Genomic DNA, 26,393 nt, shown 5'->3' on the forward strand with positions numbered 1-26,393 from the left:
TTAGTCCAGACCAGGATCATAACCAGATTTGAGGAGAGTCCAACTTTAGTCCGGACCAGGATCATAACCAGATCTGAGGAGAGTCCAACTTTAGTCCAGACCAGGACCAGGCTCAGACTTTGGACTTTTTTTTGTTTTGTTTTTAATAATAAAAAATAAAATACTATTTCTAGTACTTTTTTCATAGTACTGTGTGTATTTTCATAGTACTGTGTGTATTTTCATAGTACTGTGTGTATTTTCATTAGAGCCCGACCGATATATCGGCTGGCCGATATTATCGGCCAATATGGGCACCTGGAGACATATCGGCTATCGGCCGATATACTTGCTGATAGGGGCCGATATTTCACGTGGGCATGTTATACCTCGTTATAAAGCTTAGACTCTCTACATTCTGTTCATTTAATCCAATTTACAGACAGATAAATGTCCTAATATGTGGCTCCGCATCAGTATTTATCTACTGTGTAATTTGTCTGTGTCTGTGTCCGTACTGTCCCTGAACACACCACAGAGTGACGTCACTTCACTCGCGTGTGTTTGTTTACACCTGCAGACGTGCGCAACATTGAGATTATTTTCTTTTTACGGACAATCGGTTTGAGTCTGGATTAAAAGGACATTTATTAGTTCAGACTTGTGATGTGGGAGGAGCCTGTGTGATGTGGGAGGAGCCTGTGTGATGTGGGAGGAGCCTGTGTGATGTGGGAGGAGCCTGTGTGATGTGGGAGGAGCCTGTGTGAGCGGTGAGTGTTGGAAATACATCGACTTTGAAGCTAGTTTAGGTTTTGTTAGCGGTTAGCTGCTGTAGCTCCCGCACATAAACAGGCTGTTTTCTATTGGTCTATTGTAAAGTGACTTATATTGGCCGTATATTTATTACTGGACCAGTATTGATATGTAAATGAGCTGTGAATAGACGTGTGAATGATCCACATTTATGCATATAATTAATTACCGCTGTGCGCAGCATTTATGGCTAATAGTGGTAGTTTATTTACTAGCAGGAGTTATGGGTCGCGATCGAAGCGGCTCTTAGATCCGACTCTTTGAAGCAAACAACAGGAGCATGTTTCTTATTGGGAGCCGTGTTTTCTCTTTTTCTCACTTTTTCTCTTCATGTCGCATGTCGACCCGTAGTTTGACAGCAGCAGCGGCTGAAAACGAAACTTTCAGAAATCTGCGTGTGCATAGGATAAAAAAAAAAAAGTGCATATTTGGCTGCAGTTCAGCATAAAATGAATAAACCAGGACTAATCTTGGGCTCGAGTGCAGGAGAGAGATAGAAACCGAGTCCCGACACTCAGACCTGGTTCAGTTCTGGTTTAGTCCTGCTTGCAACAAAACAATCTCAAGAGTCGCTTGGGAGCCGAAAAGAGCCAGCTGCTTTAGTGAGCCGAGCCAAAAGAGCCGGTTCTACAAAAAAAAACTGGAATCCCCATCACTAGTAGCTAGAATGTGATGCAAAAATGCCATTAGTCCAACCTACTGTCTGTAAATATGATGTAAAGAGTCAGAACAACAATAAATGTTGCCTAAATAAACCCAATTTAAAATCCACCAGAGCCAAACCTAAGTTTTTTAAACAATTCAAGATTTACAGTGAATTTTTACATCACTAAATATATCGGTGATTATATCGGCAGCGCCAACTCCCATTATATCCGTTTCATATCGGCCACAACAAAATCCATATCGGTCGGGCTCTAATTTTCATAGTAGTACTTTGTGTATTTTCATAGTAACTGTGTGTATTTTCATAGTAGTACTTTGTGTATTTTCATAGTACTTTGTGTATTTTCATAGTACTGTGTGTATTTTCATAGTACTGTGTGTGTTTTCATAGTACTGTGTGTATTTTCATAGTACTGTGTGTATTTTCATAGTACTGTGTGTGTTTTCATAGTACTTTGTGTGTATTTTCAGGTGCTTCAGAACATTCTGGAGGCTGAGACTGAATTCTCCCGAGAACTTCAGAGTCTCCTGGGAACATACCTGCGCTCCCTCCATCCAACTGACAGGTACGAATACTGCAAATACTACTACTAATACTAATACTACTACTACTACGCTCCATGTGGTCCTCTTCTTTTTCTTCTTCTTCTTCTGTTCCAGGTTGAGCAGCTCGGACATCAGTCACATTCAGGGAAACCTGGAGGAGATCTGCACCTTCCAGCAGATGTTGGTGCAGAGTCTGGACCAACACACCAAGTACGAACCGCTCTGAGGGGCATTAAAGCTGCACTGCGGAACCTTTCTGCTACAGGCTCCGTCACCTGCTTGTTTCTACTTTACATTTATTTATTCGATCACGGGTGGATTTAAAGCTCAAAAACATCTCGAAAAACAAACATTCTGACAGATCTGACCTGGAACTGCGTCTGGTCTGGTCTCCATGGAGATAGAAAGGTTTAATGCCCTACTGTGGAACATTCCAGACCGAGTTCCAGGTCAGATCTGTGGAGTTTTTGTGGAGCTGTGGAGATTTCTGAGCTGTAAAACCACCTGGAACTGAATAAATGTAAAGTCGAGCTGTTTAAAGTCACACTGTGGAACATTTCAGACAGAGCAATGACGTCTCCATAGAAACAGAACCCCAACCAGAAAGTTACAGAGTGCAGCTTTAAACTCTGACCTTCTGTTTGTTGAGAAAATAATTTTATTTTTTTGTTTTGTTTCAGACTTCCAGAGGCTCAGCAGAGAATCGGGGGATTTTACCTCGACCTCATGCCCCAGATGAAGCCTCTGTACGTGGGATACTGCTCCAACCACCCCAACGCCGTCCAAGTACTCACCCAGCACAGGTACTCACCACGACACAGGTACTCACCCGACACAGGTACTCACCACGACACAGGTACTCACCCAGCACAGGTACTCACCACGACACAGGTACTCACCACGACACAGGTACTCGCCCAACACAGGTACTCACCCCAACGCCGTCCAAGTACTCACCCAGCACAGGTACTCACCACGACACAGGTACTCACCACGACACAGGTACTCACACCCGACACAGGTACTCACCACGACACAGGTACTCACCCGACACAGGTACTCACCCAACACAGGTACTCACCCCAACGCCGTCCAAGTACTCACCCAGCACAGGTACTCACCACGACACAGGTACTCACCCCGACACAGGTACTCACCCCAACAGGTACTCACCCCAGCACAGGTACTCACCACGACACAGGTACTCACCACGACACAGGTACTCACCCAACACAGGTACTCACCCCAACGCCGTCCAAGTACTCACCAGCACAGGTACTCACCACGACACAGGTACTCACCCAGCACAGGTACTCACCACGACACGACACAGGTACTCACCACGACACAGGTACTCACCCAACACAGGTACACCACGACACAGGTACTCACCACGACACAGGTACTCACCCAGGGTACTCACCCCAAACGCCGTCCAAGTACTCACCCAGCACAGGTACTCACCACGACACAGGTACTCACCCCGACACAGGTACTCACCCCAACACAGGTACTCACCCAGCACAGGTACTCACCACGACACAGGTACTCACCACGACACAGGTACTCACCCAACACAGGTACTCACCCCAACGCCGTCCAAGTACTCACCCAGCACAGGTACTCACCGACACAGGTACTCACCGACACAGGTACTCACCCCGACACAGGTACTCACCACGACACACACACGGTACTCACCCCGACACAGGTACTCACCCAACACAGGTACTCACCAACGACACAGGTACTCACCCAACACAGGTACTCACCACGACACAGGTACTCACCCAACACAGGTACTCACCACGACACAGGTACTCACCCAACACAGGTACTCACCCCAACGCCGTCCAAGTACTCACCCAGCACAGGTACTCACAAAGGTACTCACCATGACACAGGTACTCACCCAACACAGGTACTCACCACGACACAGGTACTCGCCCAACACAGGTACTCACCCCAACGCCGTCCAAGTACTCACCCAGCACAGGTACTCACCACGACACAGGTACTCACCCCGACACAGGTACTCACCCGACACAGGTACTCACCACGACACAGGTACTCACCCCGACACAGGTACTCACCCAACACAGGTACTCACCACGACACAGGTACTCACCCAACACAGGTACTCACCCCAACGCCGTCCAAGTACTCACCCAGCACAGGTACTCACCATGACACACAGGTACTCACCCAACACAGGTACTCACCACGACACAGGTACTCGCCCAACACAGGTACTCACCACGACACAGGTACTCACCCAACACAGGTACTCACCCCAACGCCGTCCAAGTACTCACCCAGCACAGGTACTCACCCAACACAGGTACTCACCCAACACAGGTACTCACCACGACACAGGTACTCACCCCAACGTCGTCCAAGTACTCACCCAGCACAGGTACTCACCACGACACAGGTACTCACCACGACACAGGTACTCACCCCAACGCCGTCCAAGTACTCACCCAGCACAGGTACTCACCACGACACAGGTACTCACCCCAACGCCGTCCAAGTACTCACCCAGCACAGGTACTCACCACGACACAGGTACTCGCCCAACACAGGTACTCACCCCAATGCTGTCCAAGTACTCACCCAGCACAGGTACTCACCACGACACAGGTACTCGCCCAACACAGGTACTCACCCCAACGCCGTCCAAGTACTCACCCAGCACAGGTACTCACTCACCACGACACAGGTACTCACCCCAACGCCGTCCAAGTACTCACCCAGCACAGGTACTCACCACGACACAGGTACTCACCCCGACACAGGTACTCACCCCGACACAGGTACTCACCCCAACGCCGTCCAAGTACTCACCCAGCACAGGTACTCACCACGACACAGGTACTCACCCCGACACAGGTACTCACCCAACACAGGTACTCACCCCAACGCCGTCCAAGTACTCACCCAGCACAGGTACTCACCACGACACAGGTACTCACCCCGACACAGGTACTCACCCAACACAGGTACTCACCCAACGCCGTCCAAGTACTCACCAGCACAGGTACTCACCACGACACAGGTACTCACCCCGACACAGGTACTCACCCAACACAGGTACTCACCCCAACGCCCGTCCAAGTACTCACCCAGCACAGGTACTCACCACGACACAGGTACTCACCACGACACAGGTACTCACCCCGACACAGGTACTCACCACGACACACAGGAGTCAGTTTATGTGATATAGGAGCTTTAAACAAGAGAGACTAAACCAGGACTAAACCAGGTCTAACCCAGAACTCAACCAGGTCTAACCCGGTGGTCTTGTGTCTCAGTGAGGAGTTGGGGTCGTACATGGAGGCCAAAGGAGCACAGAATCCTGGAGGTTTGATTCTGACCACGAGTCTGAGTCGACCTTTCCTCAGACTCGACCGATACCCCACACTCCTGAAAGAACTCGAGAGGCACATGGAGGTCTGGACCAGGACTGGACTAAGACTGGACCAGGACTGGACCGGGACTGGACTAAGACTGGACCAGGACTGGACTAAGACTGGACCAGGACTGGACCGGGACTGGACTAAGACTGGACCAGGACTGGACTAAGACTGGACCAGGACTGGACTAAGACTGGACCAGGACTGGACCAGGACTAAACCAGGACTGGACCAGGACTGGACTAAGACTGGACCAGGACTGGAACAGGACTGGAACGGGACTGGACCGGGACTGGACTAAGACTGGACCGGGACTGGAACAGGACTGGACCGGGACTGAACCAGGACTGGACCGGGACTGGACCAGGACTAAACCGGGACTGGACCGGGACTAAACCAGGACTGGACCGGGACTGGACCAGGACTGGCCCGGGACTGGACCAGGACTAGCCCGGGACTGGACCAGGACTAAACCAGGACTGGACCAGGACTGGACCAGGACTGGACTAAGACTGGACCTGGACTGGACCAAGACTGGAACAGGACTGGACCGGGACTGGACCGGGACTGGACCAGGACTGAATCAGGGACTAAAACCAAGACTAAACCAAGACTAAACTAGGACTAAACCAGGACTAAACCATTACTAAACCAGGATTAAAACCAAGACTAAACCAGGACTAAACCAGGATTAAAACCAAGATTAACCAGGACCGAACCAAGACTTAATCAGGACTGAACCAGAACTAAACCAGGACTAAACCAGGATTAAAACCAAGACTAAACCAGGACTAAACCAGGACTAAACCAAGACTAAACCAGGACTAAACCAAGACTAAACCAGGACTAAACCAGGATTAAAACCAAGACTAAACCAAGACTAAACCAGGACTGAACCAAGACTTAATCAGGACTGAACCAGGACTAAACCAGGACTAAACCAGGACTAAACCAGGACTAAACCAGGACTAAACCAGGATTAAAACCAAGACTAAACCAGGACTAAACCAGGATTAAAACCAAGACTAAACCAGGACTAAACCAGGTTTAAAACCAAGACTAAACCAATAAACCAGGACTAAACCAGGACTAAACCAGGACTAAACCAGGACTAAACCAGGTCTAAAATCAGTTTGTTTTCCAGGAGCAGCACCCGGACAGGTCGGACCTTCAGGCTGCGATGGCGGCGTTTAAAAACCTGTCTGTACGTTCAGTTTTTTTTATTTAAACTCTTAATATTTAAACGTCTCTTTAAAAATAATTCCACACTTTTCGTTGCCGTTTTGTCTGAATCTAAAATAAAAACGTTTGTGTTTGCGCGTGGTCAGTCTCAGTGTCTGGACTTGAGGAAGAGGAAGGAGCTGGAGCTGCAGGTCCTCAACGAGCCAATCAGGAACTGGGAAGGCGATGACATCACCACGCTGGGCCCCATCCTGCACATGTCCCCGGCGACGGTTCACAACGGACAGGTCAGTGTGACAGGTGCCCCCCCCCAGTGTGTGTGTGTCAGGTGCCCTCCCCCTGTGTGTGTCAGGTGCCCTCCCCCTGTGTGTGTGTCAGGTGCCCTCCCCCCGTGTGTGTCAGGTGCCCTCCCCCTGTGTGTGTCATGTGCCCTCCCCCTGTGTGTGTGTGTCAGGTGCCCTCCCCCCGTGTGTGTCATGTGCCCTCCCCCTGTGTGTGTGTCAGGTGCCCTCCCCCTGATGCAGGAGGATCATCTCTGGGCCTCTGCAAACTGTTTACAATGAACTCGCTTTTGATTTCTTATTTATAACCAGTGTTGGGAGTAATGTATTATAAAAGTAATGTATTACAGTAATGCGTTGATTTTTGCTGTAACGCAGTAATGTTCAACATTACAGGGGGAAAAATTGTAATATTTTACTCGGTACAAATGTGAGTAACGCGCGTTACAATGCTTTTTTAACCTGGATTGAAGTGGTGGGTTTTTCTTCATAGAAATTCGCTAAAATCACCGTGAAATCAGCAGCGGTGAAACGCCGGAGACGCGGCCGGATAAACCTTCAGTTAACCGCGGGTGAAAGGACCGACCCAGAACTCTACGCTGTTTAGACCTGGGTCACTTCTGGTTTAGACCTGGTTTAGACCTGGGTCACTTCTGGTTTAGACCTGGTTTACAGTCGTCCCTCGCTCTAACGCGGTTCACTTTTCGCGGTCTCGCTGTTTCGCTGATTTTTAGAATTTTTTTTTTGTGTGCAATTTTGCATGCCTTTTGTTTTTAGTGTATGAACACGTATTGCGTTCCTCCCGCTGCGTCCTGATCGGCTGAGGGACTCCTGTCTCCTGAACAGTACAGTACAGAATATGTTCAGCTGCCAAATTTAAATAAATGTTCAATCTCTAGCAGTGTGATTCTGAAGTGCTGTATGTCTGCAAGTTTTCTCTCCGACAAAATCCACAACGTCGACGAAATGTTCTGCACCGACAAAGGCTCCTGCCTCACACCCAAAAGACAGAGGACGATGCAAACCATCGCACAAAAAGTTGGACTTCTGGACACGTTGAAGGAAGGTAGAAGTTACGCGCTGTAGCAGAGTTTTGCACCGGGTCTTGTACCCGTAAAGAGTTGCTGAAATCAGGACCGCGAGCCCGAGCAGCAGGGTCCATAAAGAGCGATCGGGTGACAGACGCTCTTACCTCCATGAGGTGCGGAGCAAAGCCGGTCCTTTCTCCTGCGTCACCTTCCAGCCCATCCTGACAGTGAGTCCTGTTTTAGTCCTAGTTCAGTTCTGGTTTAGTCCTCCTCTTCAGTCCTGGAATCAGTCTGTGGTTAGTCCTGTTATAGTCACGGTTTAGTCCTGGTTCAGCTCTGGTTTAGTCCTGGTTTAGACCTTGTTTAGTCCTGGTTCAGTCCATATACGGCTCAAAAGTTCAGCTTTTTCGCAGTTATTTTGGTGAGAGTAACTTAAAGTAATGTAATAGTAATGTAATGCCTTACATTTTTAAATGCAGTAATATTGTAATGTAACGAATGACTTTGAAATGACAGTAATAAGTCATAAATAATGCATTACAGTTTTAAAGTAACTTGCCCAACAGTGTTTATAACTCTGTAAAACTCAGACACAGAGACTTTAACAAACCTCTGTGTGTGTTTTTTTCTTTTTACTCTGTGTGTGTTTCTTTTTACTCTGTGTGTGTTTCTTTTTACTCTGTGTGTGTTTCTTTTTACTCTGTGTGTGTTTCTTTTTACTCTGTGTGTGTTTCTTTTTACTCTGTGTGTGTTTCTTTTTACTCTGTGTGTGTTTCTTTTACTCTGTGTGTGTTTCTTTACTCTGTGTGTGTTTCTTTTACTCTGTGTGTGTTTCTTTTTACTCTGTGTGTGTTTCTTTTTACTCTGTGTGTGTTTCTTTTACTCTGTGTGTGTTTCTTTTACTCTGTGTGTGTTTCTTTTACTCTGTGTGTGTTTCTGTGTGTGTTTCTTTTACTCTGTGTGTGTTTCTTTTACTCTGTGTGTGTTTCTTTTACTCTGTGTGTGTTTCTTTTTACTCTGTGTGTGTTTCTGTGTGTGTTTTTTTACTCTGTGTGTGTTTCTTTTTACTCTGTGTGTGTTTCTTTACTCTGTGTGTGTTCTTGTGTGTGTGTGTTTTCTTTTTACTCTGTGTGTGTTTCTTTTTACTCTGTGTGTGTTTCTTTTACTCTGTGTGTGTTTCAGGAGTGGGAGGAGCGGTACATGGTTCTGTTTTCTCACACTCTGCTGATGCTCTCCCCGTCCCTGCGCATGAGCGGCTTCATCTACCAGGTCTGAACCTCAACACGATAAATACAAATGGTCCCGGTCAAGCAGAAGTAAACAACAAGGCTAAAAACTCAAGTTAATTCATCTGATATAAAAGTGTATTGAACAGATACATATGTACTCGAGTTTATCAAACTGTTGACCTTTTTTCTGTTCCATTTTTGGTTCTAAAGTTCCATACGTTTTAAACAGACCATGAATGAAACATGGAACAAAAATTATTTCCCAAATTTCAAAGACCTGAAAATCATGTAAATAAATGTTTGTATTTCATCATATCTTGTGTTATTCCATCTTTGAACTGTTGATGAAGGGACAGGATTTTTTTTTTTTAAATGTATTTAAAATGATAAAAATTTTCTTGGAAGGACTGACATATTTTATAGAAATAGTTTCTTTCATTTTGAAGTAATATTAAAGTTTTCAGAAGAAAAAAGCGACAAATGATGTCAAATCCTGCACCTTCTACTTGTTTACACAGTTTTCCCTCCGTTACTTTTCCTCCGTTACCATGACGTTTCTTAATAAAAAATCTCATGAGTCAAAAAGTCAGAGGTTTTTCATCCTAATCTTGTACCATATGGTAGAAAACTATATGAAGCAAATATTCAAACCAGTTTGTTAAGGATATGTAAGTGAGAACCAAGAGTTATCACTGTTTGGATTTATTGACCAAAAAGTGCTGCATATTTCATTCCCTCCGTTACCGACATGAGTTTTTAAATTTTTGTCTTGAACTTGAAAGAATCTCACAGGTTTAACTTGACCCTGTTGGAGTGTAACTCTTTCCTACATTCTGATACTTTACTTATTTCAATAGTTCCTCTAGTTTCTGAATAAGAGACATTTGAATGTCAAAAATCTGCCCGTTTCCCTCCGTTACTGCTTGACCGGACCCAAATATAAATGTCCCATAATCCTCTGACCTCTGACCTCTGTTCTAATGTTCTACAAACACAAACACAAACACACCTGGAATTGTGTTTTATTTTTCACACAGTCTCTTCTGAACTAAAATTAAAAGGACCTGCTCACTTGAAAAGTTAAACAGACCAAAAAATGATTTAAAGTTCGCAGGAGTCCGTTTGTGTAATATAAAAGACGTTTTTTGTGTGTTTAGGGCAGAGTTCCGTTGTCCGGGATGCTGATTTCCAGGATGGAAGACGGAGAAAACATGAAGAACGCCTTTGAGATCACAGGTCAGACTCACAACCTGCTCTTTATCCGTGTTCTGTTACGTAAGAATTATATTTTATTTTGATATTTTAAAGTCCCTCTACCTGATTTTTCCCCCATGTATTTGAGTAAAATGTGTATTGCCCCAGTACATATATACGGTATAAGCAGCTCTTGAGGTTTTACTATCAAAGATTCAGGAAGTGTGTGTTAGCATGCTAGTTGTTGTCGTTGTCAGGTGCGGCGTCTTTAATCCCAGATGTTTGTCTGTGTCTGTAGGCAGTTCTGGCGAGCGTCTGCAGGTGGCGCTGTCGTCTCCTCCGCTCCTGCAGCAGTGGTTGGACCTCCTCACCACGCACACTCACGCTCCTCCGGCCCAGAGCCAAGCGGGAAAACTCTGCTACACCGTGAGTGGATTTAAAGACGCACTGCGGAACTTTTCTAACATTTACTACAGGTGTTTTTATTGTTTTTTAAATACCTGGAAAAATGTGCACTCTCACAGTGAGCAAGTGGGTGGGCTCGCCTCTCCACAGATCTGCCCTAGTAGTTTCACCTGCTTGTCTCCATGGAGATAAACAGTGTAATGCCATACTGTGGAACATTTCCTCAACCAGAAACAGTTTTCAGATTTAATTTAGTTTCAAATTATTTGGGCTGAATTTTGTTCAAAAGAAACAAATGAATCAGAAGTTGTTTTTTTTCTTCCCTCTTTATTATTTGTAAATTTGTGTTTCTCAAACTGTGAACGTGTTAAAATAAACCTCAGCCTTTTCAGAAAGTCACAGAGTATAATAAAAATACTTTTACTTTTCAGTGCAGATCTAAAATGTAGTGGAGTAGATGAGGTGTAACATGTATTCGCACCGAACCGTTTCAAACCGGGACGTTCGGTTCGGTGAGTTCGCTCAGTTTGTCTCTACATGTGCAGCTCCACGGAGACTCGACTCTTTAATGTTCACCTGGATCTTGTCCGTGATTGGTTCAGTGTTTCTTGCAGCGCTTTATAGTTAGAGCGACTCCTTCACAACACCTGCCCCCGACCTGACCACGTCCCTCCGAACCACGAGAATCAAAAAACTACGATCGTCACACCACAGACGTGATTAGTTTTACCAAGCAGCACTTTGCATTTATTTTATTTTCCCGTTTGTATAATGTTCAAACTAATTGTTGGATCAATAAAAACACAAATGGTTTTGCGTTTTGTTCCCAAACTGAACCGAAAATGAACCGAACCGTGACATCAAAACGGAAGTACGAACTGAACTGTGATGTTTGTACCGTTACACCTCCAGAGTAGAAACTGCCCACTGCGAAATGTACGTAAAGGTGCACTGTGTAACGTTTTGAGGAAAGGGTCGACCACCTGCTAGTCTGAAATGTTTCACAGTATGTAACCATGGAGACCAAACCAGACCAAGTCCCAGGTCAGATCTGCGGAGAGGCGACGCTACTCACAGTCAGAATTTTAAAGAAGTTTGCTGTTTTTTTGAGCTATAAAACCACCTGTAATTGAATAAATGTAAAGTCGAACTGTTTAAAGTCACACTGTGGGACATTCCGCAGAGCAGTGACGTCTCCATGGAAACAAGCAGGTGATGGATCCTTCAGCAGAAAAGTTCCACAGTTCCACCACTTTTACTCTCAGATGTTCTTCTCAAACTGTACCTGACCTGATGTAAAACTGTGACAGATTTCAGTTTTCCTTTCTGTTCTTGTGTCGTAGCTCCCGTCTCTCCCGGCGACGCCCTCCCGCCTGTCGGACCTGCGCTGTGCCAACGGGCTGCAGGCCGCCCACACCCTGCCCCAGGCCGTCTCCTTCGGCCCGGCCCAGGGAGGAGGCACCGTGTGGGGGCCGCTGGAGCCTCCGCACACCCCCAAACCCTGGAGCCTGAGCTGCCTGAGACCCGCCCCCCCGCTCCGCCCCGCCGCCGCCCTCTGCTTCAAAGAGGTCAGACGCGACGCACCGCTACATGCGCGTCTACGGTGGGATGTGCAGCGGTTACCGTGGAGACACATTAGCAAACACTGGACACGTTTACATGAAGTTTTTAAATTCTGAATTAAATAGTTTGGAATTCAAATCTTCTCCTTGGAGTTGACATGGAAATAATAAATCTGAATTGAGGTTTACGTGGAAAACTCGTTAAATCGTCTTTATTTAATCAACATTTCTTTGAGTTTTCAGACAATCTTAAAACTTATTTACTAAACTGTGCGTTGTGTCTCCATTGTAACTGCTGAACATTCCACCACAGACGTACATACAGAACCCCCCCCACGAGCCCCTGACCTCCGTCGTGTAATATTCCGACGTGTTTTTATTCCTTTTTAATTCTCGTTTTTCTTTTCCAGGACATGAGCAAAAGTCCCAAAAACATGAAAAAGCTTTTGCCCAAACGTAAACCCGAGAGGAAACCGTCCGAGGAGGATTTCAGCGCCAGGAAAAGTACGATTTTTAAACACGTCTGTGCAAAATGAAACCAAAGTGTGTTAAACGTTTGTGTGTTTGTGTGTGAACGACGTAAACGTGAATGTTCCGCGTTGTGGCTTTAGGCACGGCCGCTCTGGAGGAGGACGCGCAGATCCTGAAAGTGATCGAGGCGTACTGCACCAGCGCCAAAACCCGACAGACGCTCAACTCCAGTGAGTCACACAACGCACACACGTTTAAAGACACACTACGGAACTTTTCACCCAAAAATGACCTTTTAGCCACTTTCTTCATGTAAATCAGTCCCTGAACTCAAATAAAGATTGTGATTTTGGTCGATAAAGAGTTAAATTTATAGATAAACGGGAAACTGTTTTCTGATCTGATCTGCTCTGTCTCTAACTTTTCAGTCTAACAAAATATTTCTCTCTTCTTCTCTTTTCCTGATCATGAACCTTCCTCTCCCTTTTCTTTTACACACATTTATCCTTATTTTATGTGTTTACCCTTTAAAAATCCCAATAATTCCTCCTAAATTTTACTCTTTTTTTTTTTTTGGTTAATTTGGGAATTTTGTGTGGATATTTTGTGTTTTTTGCATTTTTGTAAAAAAAAAAATTTAACTTTTGGGGTTTTTTTGTCAAATTTTTTGTCAACTTTTCTGTGGAATTTTGTGTTTTGTGTATATTTTTACCCTTTAAAATCCCAATAATTCCTCCCAAATTCCATATTTTTTGGTAAATTTTCAAATTTCATGTGGATATTTTATTTTGTGTGGAATTTTTTGCAAAAAAAATTGTGAATTTTTGTGTTTTGTGTATATTTTTACACTTTAAAAAAATCCCAATAATTCCTTCCAAATCCCACATTTTTTTGGTTAATTTTGGAATTTTGTGGGGGTATTTTGTGCTTTTTTTTTTTTTTTTGTCAAATTTTTTGTGGAATTTTGTGTTTTGTGTATATTTTTAACCCTTTAAAAATCCCACTTTAAAAATCCCAATAATTTCACCCACATTCCACATTTTTGCATTATTTTGTCTGAATTTTTGTGGATTTTTTATTTTTTTTTTTTGTATTTTTTTGGTGGTTCTTTGTGGGGTTTTTTTTGGTTTTTTTGTGTGTGGTTCTTTGTGCGTCCCGTGTCCCCGGTGAAGCGTGGCAGGGCACTGACCTCATGCACAACCACGTCCTGGTCGACTCTGGCGCCGCTAATCTGCCCGGCAACCCGTCCGACCAATCAGAGGACTCGGATTACGACAGCGTGTGGACGATGCAGAGTTACCGAACGGGATCCTTCTCTCGTAAGAAGAGACGCAAATGTCCAGGTTTAGACGGAGAAGAAACACACGACATGTTTTTTTATTTATTTATTTATTTTCAAATTTGAAGTTTAATTTTAGTTTTAAATATTTGTGTCGCTGAAATTGTGTTTTAAGTTGAAGTCCAGTTTTTTCTGACAATAAAATGACTAAAAGGACCAAAACCAAACTAGGACTAAACTGGAACTAAACCAAGACTTAACCAGGACTAAACCAGGTCTAAACAAGAACTAGACCAGAACTAGACCAGGACTACATCAGGTCTAAACCCAGAACAGGTAACAAACCAGGACTGAAAACAAAACCATGATCAACTCTGGATAGACCAAGGACTTAACCAGGACTAAACCAGGACTAAACCAGGATTAAACTAGGTCTAAACCAGGTATAAACCAGGGACTAAATGAAGGACTAAACCAGGGACTAAACCAGGACTAAACCAGGTCTACACCTGGTTCAAACCTGGTCCAGACCTTGTACTTTTCCTTCACTTTCTTTCACACTCTTCTAATATTCTTTAACTTTGTGTATTTCTAGTTTTTCTTGCTTCTCCTTTGTCGTTTCTGGTGAAATTCTAAAATTCTGTGTGATTATTTTTCTCACGTTTGTTTTTGTGTTTGTGTTTGTGGATGTTTCAGGGTCGAGCAGGAAGGACGTTCACATGCTGTTCCCAGAGGAGGAGAAGATCATCGTGGAGGAAACCAGGAGCAACGGACAGACCGTCGTGGAGGAGAGGTCAACTACAAACTACACACAAACTACACAAACTACACACAAACTATACACAAACTACACAAACTACACACAAACTACACACAAACTACACACAAACTACACACAAACTATACACAAACTACACACAAACTACAAACTACACAAAAACTACACAAACTACACACAAACTACACACAAACTACACAAACTACACAAACTAAACTACACAACTACACACAAACTACACACAAACTACACAAACTACACACAAACTACACTACACACAAACTACACACAAACTACACACAACTACACACAAACTACACACAAACTACACAAACTACACACAAACTACACACAAACTACACACAACTACACACAAACTACACACAAACTACACAAACTACATACACAACTACACACAAACTACACAAACTACAAACTACAAACTACACACAAAACTACACACAAACACATACACAAACTACACAACTACACAAACTACACACAAACAAACTACACACAACTACAACACAAAACACAAAACTACAAACTACACACAACTACACACAAACTACACAAACTACACACAAACTACACACAACACTACACACAAACTACACACAAACTACACACAAACTACACACAAACTACACACAAACTACACACAAACTACACACAAACTACACAAACTACACACAAACTACACACAAACTACACACAAACTACACACAACTACACACAAACTACACACAAACTACAAACTACACACAAACTACACACAAACTACACAAACTACACACAAACTACACACAAACTACACACAAAACACACACTACACACACACACAAACTACACACAAACTACACACAAACTACAAACTACACACAAACTACACACAAACTACACACAAACTACAAACTACACACAAACTACACACAAACTACACACAAACTACACACAAAAGTGACAGTAAAAGGGTTCAGATGTGAGTTGTAAAAGTTGTAAATGTTGTAAATGTAAATATTGTAAATGTTGTACTTATTACCTCCGCCAAGGAGGTTATGTTTTTGCCAGCGTTTGTCTGTTTGTTTGTTTGTTTGTTTGTTTGTCTGTTTGTTTGTCTGTTTGTTTGTTTGTCTGTTTGTTTGTTTGTCTGTTTGTTTGTCTGTTTGTTTGTCTGTTTGTTTGTTTGTCTGTTTTTTGTTTGTCTGTTTGTTTGTCTGTTTGTTTGTTTGTTTGTTTGTTTTGTTGTTGTTTTGTTTGTTTGTTGTTTGTTTGTCTGTTTGTTTGTTTGTCTGTTTGTTGTTGTTTGTTTTGTTTGTCTGTTTGTTGTTTGTTTGTTTGTTTGTTTGTTTGTCTGTTTGTTTGTTTGTCTGTTTGTTTGTTTGTCTGTTTGTTTGTCTGTTTGTCTGTTTGTTTGTTTGTTTGTTTGTTTGTTTGTTTGTCTGTTTGTTTGTCTGTTTGTTTGTTTGTCTGTTAGCAACATAACTGAAAAAGTTATGGACCGATTTTGACGAAATTTTCAGGATTTGTTGGAAATGTGAAAAGGAAGAACTGATTTCATTTTGGGTTTGATCCGGAAGAAATCCTGGATTCTGGATCACTTTGAAATTTTAGTTCACATTGTGGTAAATGGGGTCAAAAATTTAGTTTCTCAATATCTGGGTTAATTATTGACCAAACCCCATGAGATTTGACTCAGGGATGGACAATGGGATCCTCTTTCATATTCCAAAGGCTGATCCGGATCTGATCCAGAAGACGGATTTTATCGCAATTTATATAAAAAATGGGGGTAGTCCTTGGCGGAGGTCTGCGCTCTCTGACTGCTTTTCTAGTTGTAGTTGTTGTACATGTTGTACATGTTGTACTTGTTGTACATGTTGTACATGTTGTACTTGTTGTACTTGTTGTACATGTTGTACATGTTGTACTTGTCGTACATGTTGTACATGTTGTGTGTTTGTGTTCAGGAGTCTGGTGGACACCGTCTACAGTCTGAAGGACGAGGTGCAGGAGCTCAAACAGGTGAGTGTGGGAGGGCATCTGACACAAACCACAGTCTGGAAAAAAACACACACAAAATGTGAAAGTGAAAGTCCAAACCCCAGTGGAACTCCTCTGGTTTTCTTCACAAAACGGCACGGTGGCAGAGTGGTTAGCACTCGTGGCATGAGTTTCCTCTGGGCTCTGGTTTCCCCCGGAACAGTTGATAGTTGAGGTCAGTTAAAAATACAATCAGTTCAATCATTGTGTCCTTAGGCAAGACACTTCACCCACATTGTCTGGTATGAAAGTGGTGTGTGTGTGTGTGTGTGTGTGTGTGTGTGGATGTGTGTGTGTGTGTGTGTGTGTGTGTGTGTGATGGCGGTGGTCGGAGGGACCGATGGCGCCGAGTGGCGTGGCAGCTGTGCTTCTGTCAGTCTGCCCCAGGGCAGCTGTGGCTACAACAGTACTTTACCATCAGCAGGTGTAGAGTGAATGAATAATGTTCTGTAAAGTGTCTTTGTGACACAAATGTCTGTGAAAAGTGCTGTATAAATAAAAGAAAAAAAGGACTTGAGGCTCCGTCCTGATGACCTCGTGTGTCTTTCCCAGTATTTAAATAGTAATAATTAAACAGTTCTGGATTAAAATATTCACCTTGGAGTTTATAATCATTCTGAATTGAGGTTTACGTGGAAAACACATTAAATACATGTTCTTCCATCCATCCATGTTCTTCTTCTTCTCTGGGGTCGGGTCTCGGGGGCATCAGTCTGAGCAGAGACTCCCAGACTTCCATCACCCCAGACACTTCCTCCAGCTCCTCCTGCTCCTCCTGAGGTGTTCCCAGTCCAGTCCAGAGACATCGTCCCTCCAGTGTGTCCTGGTTCTTCCCCGGGGCCTCCTCCCTGTGGGACATGAACACCTCCTGAGGTCAGAACAGACGTCCTCCCCTCAGACGCTCCTCTCCACGTGGAGGAGCAGCGGCTCTACTCCGAGCTCCCACATCATTTTTAACAAGAACAAACGAGAAACATGATCCAGGAAGAATTTCAATCGTCTTTAAAATCAGAATAAACCAAACACTTACTTCACTATTAAATTTAATCCCGAATCATCATTTTCATTTGGGATTAAGTGTTGACATGGACTTTTTAAAGCAGAATTGATTTTTATTCAGAGTTAAATGATTGTTATTTGGACTTAAATGTGTTTCAGGACAATAAGAGGATGAAGCGGACTCTGGAGGAGGAGCAGAGGGCGAGGAGAGACCTGGAACGAGCCGTCAGACGAATCCTCAAAAACCTCAACGACCCGACCTGGGACGAGACAAACCTGTAAAAACAAACACAAACAAACACCACCGTCACTTTCAACACCAACATTTACACTTTTACACAGTTGTGACGTAAAGAGCAGCTCCTGCGAGAGGCTCCACACTGCCCACACCTCCCACCCATTAAACCTGATGCCCTCCCCCAAAACCAGCAGGGATTTTATTTATTATGAAGCGAAACCAAGAGCCATAGATTTAGACAGAAATATATAAGGAACTAAACCAGGACTAAAACAAGACTAAAACAGGACTAAAATAGGACTGAACAAGGACTAAGCCAGGACTGAACCAGGACTAAATCAGGGACTAAACCAGAAATAAAACAGGACTGCACAAGGACTGAACCAGGACTAAAAGAAGACTAAACCAGGACTAAAACTGGACTAAACCAGGACTAAACTAGGACTAAACCAGAACTAAAACAGGACCAAACCAGGACTAAACCAGGACTAAAACTGGACTAAACCAGGACTAAACCAGAACTAAAACAGGACCAAACCAAGACTAAAACAGGGACTTAACCAGGACTAAAACAGGACTAAACAAGACTAAAACAGGACTGAACTAGGACTAAATCAGGTCTAAACCAGGTCTAAACCTGGACTAAACCATGGACTAAACCAGGGACTGAACCAGGGCTAAAACAGGACTGAGCTAAGACTAAACCAGGTCTAAACCACGACTGAATCAGCTCTAAACCAGGACTAAAACAGAACTGAACCAGGACTAAAACTGGACTGAATCAGGACTAAAGCGAGACTAAACCAGGACTAGACCAGGTGTAAGTTCCAGTTTAAGCCATGTCCTTTTGTGTGACTCGTCTTGTTGCTTTTGCTGAAATATTTCTGAATCTTTAAACGTGTGAAAGTAGAAAAACCTCTGTGACGTCTGCGCCGTTTAGAAAAGACCAAAACTCCACTTTAGATTTTACCCAAAACTCATTTTTAATCAATGACCAAAACTGAGAGGAGATGACACGAAGAAAACTTTAAAGAGTTAAAGAGTTAAAGAGGGGGTATTCTCATAAACACTACTTTTTTTGTAACTTCCTCCCATGTTCTAACTCTGTTCCCTCAAAAAAAAAAAAAAAAAAACCTGCCTGAAGAGATTTTAGACTCATCCCTGCATGTCTGAATAATCTAGTGATCTCTCCTCCTCCTCTCACACAGGCTCCCACACGACAACTCCACACAAATACACAAAAAAAACATCACACAAAACTGAACACAACAACTTATGTGATGTGCGGGAGTTTCATGAGTGGGACTAGTGCTCTGAAGGGGGAGTGATTTAGAACAGGGAGCATAACGTATTAAACATGTTACTAAGGAACATGGAGACGTGTTACAGACGTAAATACCCCCTCTTTATTTATCAGTAATAAAACACCTTTTTTTTTTTTTTTTTTGGACATTTTTAACTAACAAAGAAGCAATTTTGTCTAAATATAAAATTAAACGAATGTAATTTTTAACAATAATTGACGTTTTTGGTCAAATTGAAACTCTAAATGAAGTTCTTGTTGTATTTTTGTTATAATTTCTTAACCAGTTCTATGCACTGCTGCTCTAACAACAAATATATAAAAAATAACACAGTTTAGATTTTAAATATGAGATGGAATTTCTTCTGTAGTGACAAAAAACCAGCTTTGTACTAACACTTTATTATATTTATGCAAATGATTTCACTTTAAAGGTTCTGTATCACACAGAACAAGACTCTGTGAGGTTTAAGTCATGTTCTAAATGTTCCTGGTCACAATCAGAGCTGGACTTGTGTTTGTTTCATTCACATGTTTGAGTAAATCTTTATTATTCATCTGTCTACATCTACAAAACTCAAAACGCTCTGCTCCACCTTGTGATGTCATGAAGTGGTAGTTTTCATGTGAACAGCTTTTTTTTCCTTCAGTTCAGTAGAGATTGGCACTTTTCCATGACTTTTTCATGAGCTAAAGTGAATTTTCCATGACTTTCCAGCAGCTACATGTGTAGAATTGATCAGACTTTTAGGTGTAAATCTGAAATGTTTAACTCTTTCCTCTCACTTTATGGTTTGGGATTATAGTTTTTGAACATTTTAAATCCTGTAGTGCATTTATTTACTGTCGTCTCTTTAAACAAAAGACTCAGACGTTCACAAATCATCACAACAGACTCATGAGAACTGAACACAACACTGGAGCGAAGGGAAAGAGACACTAAAACTCCAGGACTTTTCCAGGCCTGGGAAATGACATTTTCAATTTCCTTGACTTTTCTACGATTTCCATGACCGTGGGAACCTTGGACTTGTTTATGTGACAGACACAAGATTAAAGACTTGTTCATGAACACAAAAGGACAGTTCACACTTCAGACTGTTTCAGCTGTTTGTTTGGGTTTTTTTTTGGAACTTTGTATTTTCACTTGTGTGTGTGTGTATATATATACATATTATATATATATATATATATATTATATATATGTATATATATATATATTATATATATATATATATATAATATATATATATAATATATATGTGTGTAAAAAAAAAAAAATGTGTTTCTCACCTTCCACGGTGGGGTTGGTCTCTCACCCTCATATCAGCTCGGTCGTCTACCAGGTCCTGGGAGCTTGACAGTTCTGCGCAGTATCTTTGCTGTTCCCAGTCCTGCACTTTCTGGACTGAGATGTTCCATTGTTTTTCCCGTATCTGTTGAAGCCTCTTCCAGTTTGGGGGTTACAGCCCGAGTGTCCGATCACCACAGGCACCCACTGATGCCTTTACTTTCCAGGCTCTCTCCAGCTCTTCCTTGAGCCCCTGGTATTTCTCTAGCTTCTCGTGTTCCTTTTTCCTGATATTACCAATCGCTTGGTATTGCGATGTAACCACCACGGCTCTGCTCTGTTTTCTTATCCACCACCACTATGTCTGGTTGGTTCGCCATCACCATTCTGTCAGTCTGTATCTGAAGTCCCACAGGATCTTGGCTCGGTCATTCTCCACAAACCTTTGGAGGTGTTTCCCACCTTGATCCTGGGTCTCCAGCCCAGACTCTGCACAGATGTTTCTGTACACTATGCCCGCCACTTGGTTATGTCGCTCCATGTTTTGTTTCCCTGCCAGCATCTTACACCCCGCAGTTATGTGCTGGACTGTCTCAGGAGCCTCTTTGCACAGTCGAACACCGGTGGGTCTTGTCTGGTGTGGTAGATCGGGCCTCTGTTGCTCGGGTGCCCAGGTCCTGCTCCTGAGCAGCCAGGATCAGTGCCTCTGTGTGTCCTCAGACCCTCTCAAGCCATTGGTAGGATTTCTTGATATCAGCCACTTCAGTTATGTTCCGGTGGTTCGCCCATGTCCCCATGTAGGGTTTGTCCTGCATGATGGTCCCTCCAGCACCTCTTCCTCTGGACCCCACTGTCTGAGACATTCTCTCTCTCTCTCTCTCTCTCTCTCTCTCTCTCTCTTATATATATATATATATATATATATATATATATATATATATACACACACACACACACACACACACATATATGTAATACATTAATCATATCAGCTGTTTCATGTTTGACTTTTCTTTTAAACACTTTTGAAGCTTTGACACTTGCTCTTGAAGCTTTGAAATGACTCTATTATGATTCTAGTGAAGGTGTGTGGAGTTTTAAAAACACAGTGGGGCACTTCCTGTATCACCACATGATGACATCACAAGGTGGAACAGAGTGTTTTCAGTTTGAGAGGAGAACTCAGCCTGTAAATGTTTGGGTTTATGAGTTAAACATGTGAATGAAACAAAACACAAGTCCAGGTCTGTGTGTGACGAGGAAACGACATTAGAACATAAACAGTGTGATACGGGACCTTTAAAGATGCACTGTGTAACTTTTCTGGTCTGTCACCTGCTCGTCTCCATGGTTATTGCTTTGCTAAAAATGTCACACAGTACAGCTTTAAACTATTCAGCTATAATCTATTCAGGATTTATTTCATTACGGGTTTTTAGACTGAAACAAACCAGGACTAAACCAGAACTAAACCAAGACTACACCAGGACTAAGCCAGGACTCCATGGATACAAACAGGTGGCGGTAAAGTTCCACGTTGCAGCTTTAAATGTCGAGCCAAGAAGCCGTTTTGTTTTGGACCAAAGCAATAGTTTCACTGATTTATGTTGGAATCATTTTGTATTTTTAAAAATGTCTGTGTATTTTTATTTTTGACAGTTTTCTACACTTTTTATTGTTTTTTAAAAATATATAATTTCGTTGTGGTAATTCTTTGTGTTTTTAACCGAATCTTGTGACGATCAAAAACTCCAAAAACTGTGACGCCTTTATTTATGAAAACATCAAATAAACTGTGAAAAACTCTCTGAAAATGTCTCATCTGTAGAAGTATCATTTGTAGTAGTGGTATTTTTTGTAGTAGCAGCAGCAGCAGTAGTAGTAGTAGTAGTAGTAGTAGTAGTAGTAGTAGTAGTAGTAGTAGTAGTAGTAGTAGTAGTAGTAGTAGTATAATTTGTATTTGAGTAGTTGTAGTAGTAGCAGTATCATTTGTAGTAACAGTATTATTATTAGTAGTAGTAGTCGTAGTAGTAGTAACATTTGTAGTAATAGTAGTAGTATCATGTAGTAGTAGTAGTAGTAGCGGTATCATTTGTAGTAACAGTAACAGTAGTAGTAGTAGTAGTAGTAGTAGTAGATCATTTGTATTTGTAGGAGCAGTAGTAATAGTAGTAGTAGTAGTGATAGTAGTAGTAGTAGTAGTAGTAGTAGTAGTAGTAGTGATAGTAGTAGTAGTAGTAGTAGTAGTAGTAGTAGTAGTAGTAGTAGTAATCTTAGCAGTAATAGCAGAACTGTTGTATTTATAAAAGCACGAACTTTAAGCCTTAAAAAGTTTCTAAAACATTTAAATTCGTCATTATAAATGTTTATGAAATTATAACTTTTATTTTCTGTGTAAACAACTCTTAAATTTGTTTTGTTCGTGTCAGTTTAAAAATCTAAAGCTGCAGAACGTGGATTTGTAGTTTTAATTCAGCTCTAAAACTACAAAACCGCGGTGCATCCTGGTCCAAGTAACGGTCTACTTCCGCAAACTCCCGCGAGCAGGTGACAGATATTTAATTAATCACGGGGAAAGTTCATCAAGAATCACTTTAATGACACGAACTCACAACAACATTTATCAAACTGTACGTACGTTCGCTGTTAGCATGCTAGTTTAGGTTAGTTTAAGTTAGTTAGCCGCGTTAGCTAAAAGGAAAAGTAACGTTTGTTGAAAAAAGAGCGAATTAAATTTACAGCGACGGAACCGAAACACGACACGGACCGAACTCGGAAACATCAAAACGATTCTGCAAAAACCGTGAGTAAAACCTTTATTTATTTAATTTTTTTATGCTGCTGTTGTGTTTAAGAGGGTTTTTGTGACTTTAAGTAATTGCTCTAAAAAAAAATAATAAAAAATGTAAAAAGGCAGAGGGAGGGCATCTGACACAAGCCACTATTCTATTCTATTCTATTCTATTCTGCTTTATTTTATTTTATTCTATTGTATTGTATTTTATTTTATTCTATTCTTAATTTATTTTAATTTATTTATTTTTAATATTTTATTTTTTTGTATCTTAAAAAAAAAAAAAAAAAATATATATATATATATATATAATATATATATAATATATTAAAAATATAAATATTTAAAAAGATAAATAAATAAAAATAAATTAAGGATAGAATAAAATAAAATAGAATACAATAGAATAAAATAAAGTAGAATAGAATAGATTTGTATTTATTTATTTTATGTATTTATTTATTTATTTTTAACTTTTTTTTTTTTTTTATCTTTTGTATTTTTATTTATTTATTTTATTTTTATTTATTTTTCGTAATTTTAAAGTTCCACTGTGTCACTTTTTCTGCTCGAGTGTCTGTCATTCGCGTGTTTCCACGCAGATGTCGTTGCTTTACCCGGAATGTCCCGCAGTAGGGCTTTAGTGAGTCTGGAATAGTTTGTTTTCATGGACAGAGTGACCCGGATGTTGAGAGAATAGGGTGTGATATATTTCCGTCCGGCAGAGGGCAGCAGAGTGTCGCTCACAGACGGTGCAGTGCGCGCGGGAGGCTGCAGGGGGCGCTCTGTGTTCACTCCACAACACAACACAGAACACACGCGATTTTACACTTTTAAATCCTCTTATTTCTTTATAAAATACCCGATTACATTTAAAATATTACAATGATTTTTACACAATTTAATAATATTTGTGTTTTAATAAATGTATAAATGTATTTGATCCCAGAATATAAAAATAAACCGGGTTTTAAATGGCTGCTGATCAGAATAAAACTAAATTTAACCTGTTTTAAATTGTTACGTTAAATTTAAATCAAATATAACTGAAAAATATGTAATTATATTATTATATATATTATAATTTTTAAATGTGACATGTTTTATTTCAAATGTATTAAATTGTCAGCAATTTAAAAATTAAAATTAATTGATTACAAACCAGTTTCCTTTTATCTAAAAATACAACTTACATGTTGTAATTATGTAAATATTTTAGATTTTGTCGTTAATTACGCGTGTACAATATTCCAGTGGTAGAAGTAGTAGTAGTAGTAGTTTGAATCATTTTTGTATTTTAAAAATGTCTGTGTACTTTTATTTTTGACCATTTTTCTACATTGTTTTTGTCGATTTTTAAATTTAATTTCAATGTGATTATTTGTGTTTTTAACCAAATATTGTGTTAATCGTTTATTTATTGAAAACATAAAATTAAACTGTGGCTGAAAACGCCTCATTTGTAGTAGTAGTAGTAGTAGTAGTAGTATATGTAGTCGTAGTAATTAAACCGGCTTTATCCTTTTATAATTTTTTCCAGATTTAAATCACAGAAATAAATGTGAAATATTTTGGTAGTTTTGCTCGTAACATTTACAAAATATTTCCAAATTAAAAACAAAAACTGATGGAAAATGTGAAGTATTTTAGTTTTGTTAAAATTCAAAATTTCCACAAACCCTTTCCAAACAGACGTGTGGTAGAATCGTATTTTCTTTTTTGAGAATAAAACAAACTCAGACATTTTTACACATTTAAAATAAATATAAATAAATATGAGACTGAAAGAATCGACATTTTGAGAAATTTTCCACACACAGTTTTGAATCGAAATACAAGACTTTTTGCTTAAATGAATAATTCCGACGCAATAAAAGCTAAAAACCCAGAGAGAACTACATAGACCATGATCCTTTGCTCCGTTCCAGCGCAGACATGAAGAAAAAAACGGTTCTAACGTTCGAAACACTTTTACACTTTTTAAATCTTCGCTCGTTGGTCGAAGAATCTGACCGAGAGTTTCAAGAGGAAAAAGGAGTTTTCTGTTTTTTATTCTCCTCAAAATCTCAGAATAAATATCGTATCGAGAGAAGCGAATCGTGAAAATATCGTATCGAGATTTGGATTTTGTTACATCGACATTTTGAGTCAAATTTAATCAAATAAATTAAACACAAAATAAAAAAAATCTGATTTGTTGTTGAAATTTGCTGATAAAATAATTTCATAAATTCAGCAGTTTTTGTTTTTTGTTTGTTTTTAACGAAGAGTAAAAGATGGAAGAAGGAGAAAAGGAGGAAAAGAGGAGAGAGAGAAAAAAGGAGAGGAAGAAAAAGAGAGAAATGTTTCCTTTTTTCCTCTCTCTTTCTCCTCCTCTTTTTCTCTTTTAATCCAGTAAATTCTGCGTGTTTTTCATTCTTCTCGATGTAAAACTCCACTCCTCCTCTCCTCTCCTCCGTCTCTCCTTCGCTCCTGAACAAGAGAGAGAGAGAGAGAGCGGGGGAAAGAAAAGGTGGAGATATTGACAGAGGGGGAAGATGGAAAGAGGAGCAGAAGGAGAGAGAGAATAAACTGGAGGAGAGTGAAAGAAGAGGGAGAATTTAAAAGATGAGAAAGAAAGAAACAAAGAGATACTGGGTGTGGAGAGAGTGAACGAGTGAGAGGAGAAAGAGGAGATAAAGGGAGAGAGGGACAGAGAAAGAGAGAGATAGAAAGAAAACGATGGAGAGGAGACGCTGAAAAAGAGAGAGAAAATAAAGAGAGATGGAGAGAGAAGGGACAAAGTTTAGAGCGAGAGACATGGAGGGAGAGAAAGAGGGAATAGAGGGAGGGAGGATAGAGAGAGAGAGGGAGGGATAGAAAAAGAAGAGTGTGTGTTTGTGTTGGACAGAGA

The 26,393-nt window shown here is 41.3% G+C and overlaps 1 protein-coding gene across 1 annotated transcript in view; it reads left to right on the forward strand.

Annotated features, from left to right (window-relative positions):
• The window catches only part of arhgef7b (Rho guanine nucleotide exchange factor (GEF) 7b), a 39,921-nt gene extending 19,365 nt beyond the window's left edge, over positions 1-20,556 (forward strand). The window contains exons 7-21 of the mRNA XM_055165304.1: positions 1,930-2,024; positions 2,119-2,214; positions 2,685-2,807; positions 5,322-5,460; positions 6,568-6,627; positions 6,752-6,892; positions 9,097-9,183; positions 10,301-10,379; positions 10,636-10,763; positions 12,086-12,310; positions 12,715-12,808; positions 12,916-13,005; positions 14,751-14,847; positions 16,803-16,857; positions 18,034-20,556. Of these exons, the coding sequence (XP_055021279.1) occupies positions 1,930-2,024; positions 2,119-2,214; positions 2,685-2,807; positions 5,322-5,460; positions 6,568-6,627; positions 6,752-6,892; positions 9,097-9,183; positions 10,301-10,379; positions 10,636-10,763; positions 12,086-12,310; positions 12,715-12,808; positions 12,916-13,005; positions 14,751-14,847; positions 16,803-16,857; positions 18,034-18,156 (1,632 nt within the window). The 3' untranslated portion in view covers positions 18,157-20,556. The remainder of the gene's footprint in view (positions 1-1,929; positions 2,025-2,118; positions 2,215-2,684; positions 2,808-5,321; positions 5,461-6,567; positions 6,628-6,751; positions 6,893-9,096; positions 9,184-10,300; positions 10,380-10,635; positions 10,764-12,085; positions 12,311-12,714; positions 12,809-12,915; positions 13,006-14,750; positions 14,848-16,802; positions 16,858-18,033) is intronic.
• Positions 20,557-26,393: the final 5,837 nt, after the last annotated feature.

Source organism: Boleophthalmus pectinirostris, unplaced genomic scaffold (assembly GCF_026225935.1).
Source record: "Boleophthalmus pectinirostris isolate CB_2022bp ecotype Guang Dong unplaced genomic scaffold, ASM2622593v1 HiC_scaffold_11, whole genome shotgun sequence".
Lineage (NCBI taxonomy): Eukaryota > Metazoa > Chordata > Actinopteri > Gobiiformes > Gobiidae > Boleophthalmus > Boleophthalmus pectinirostris.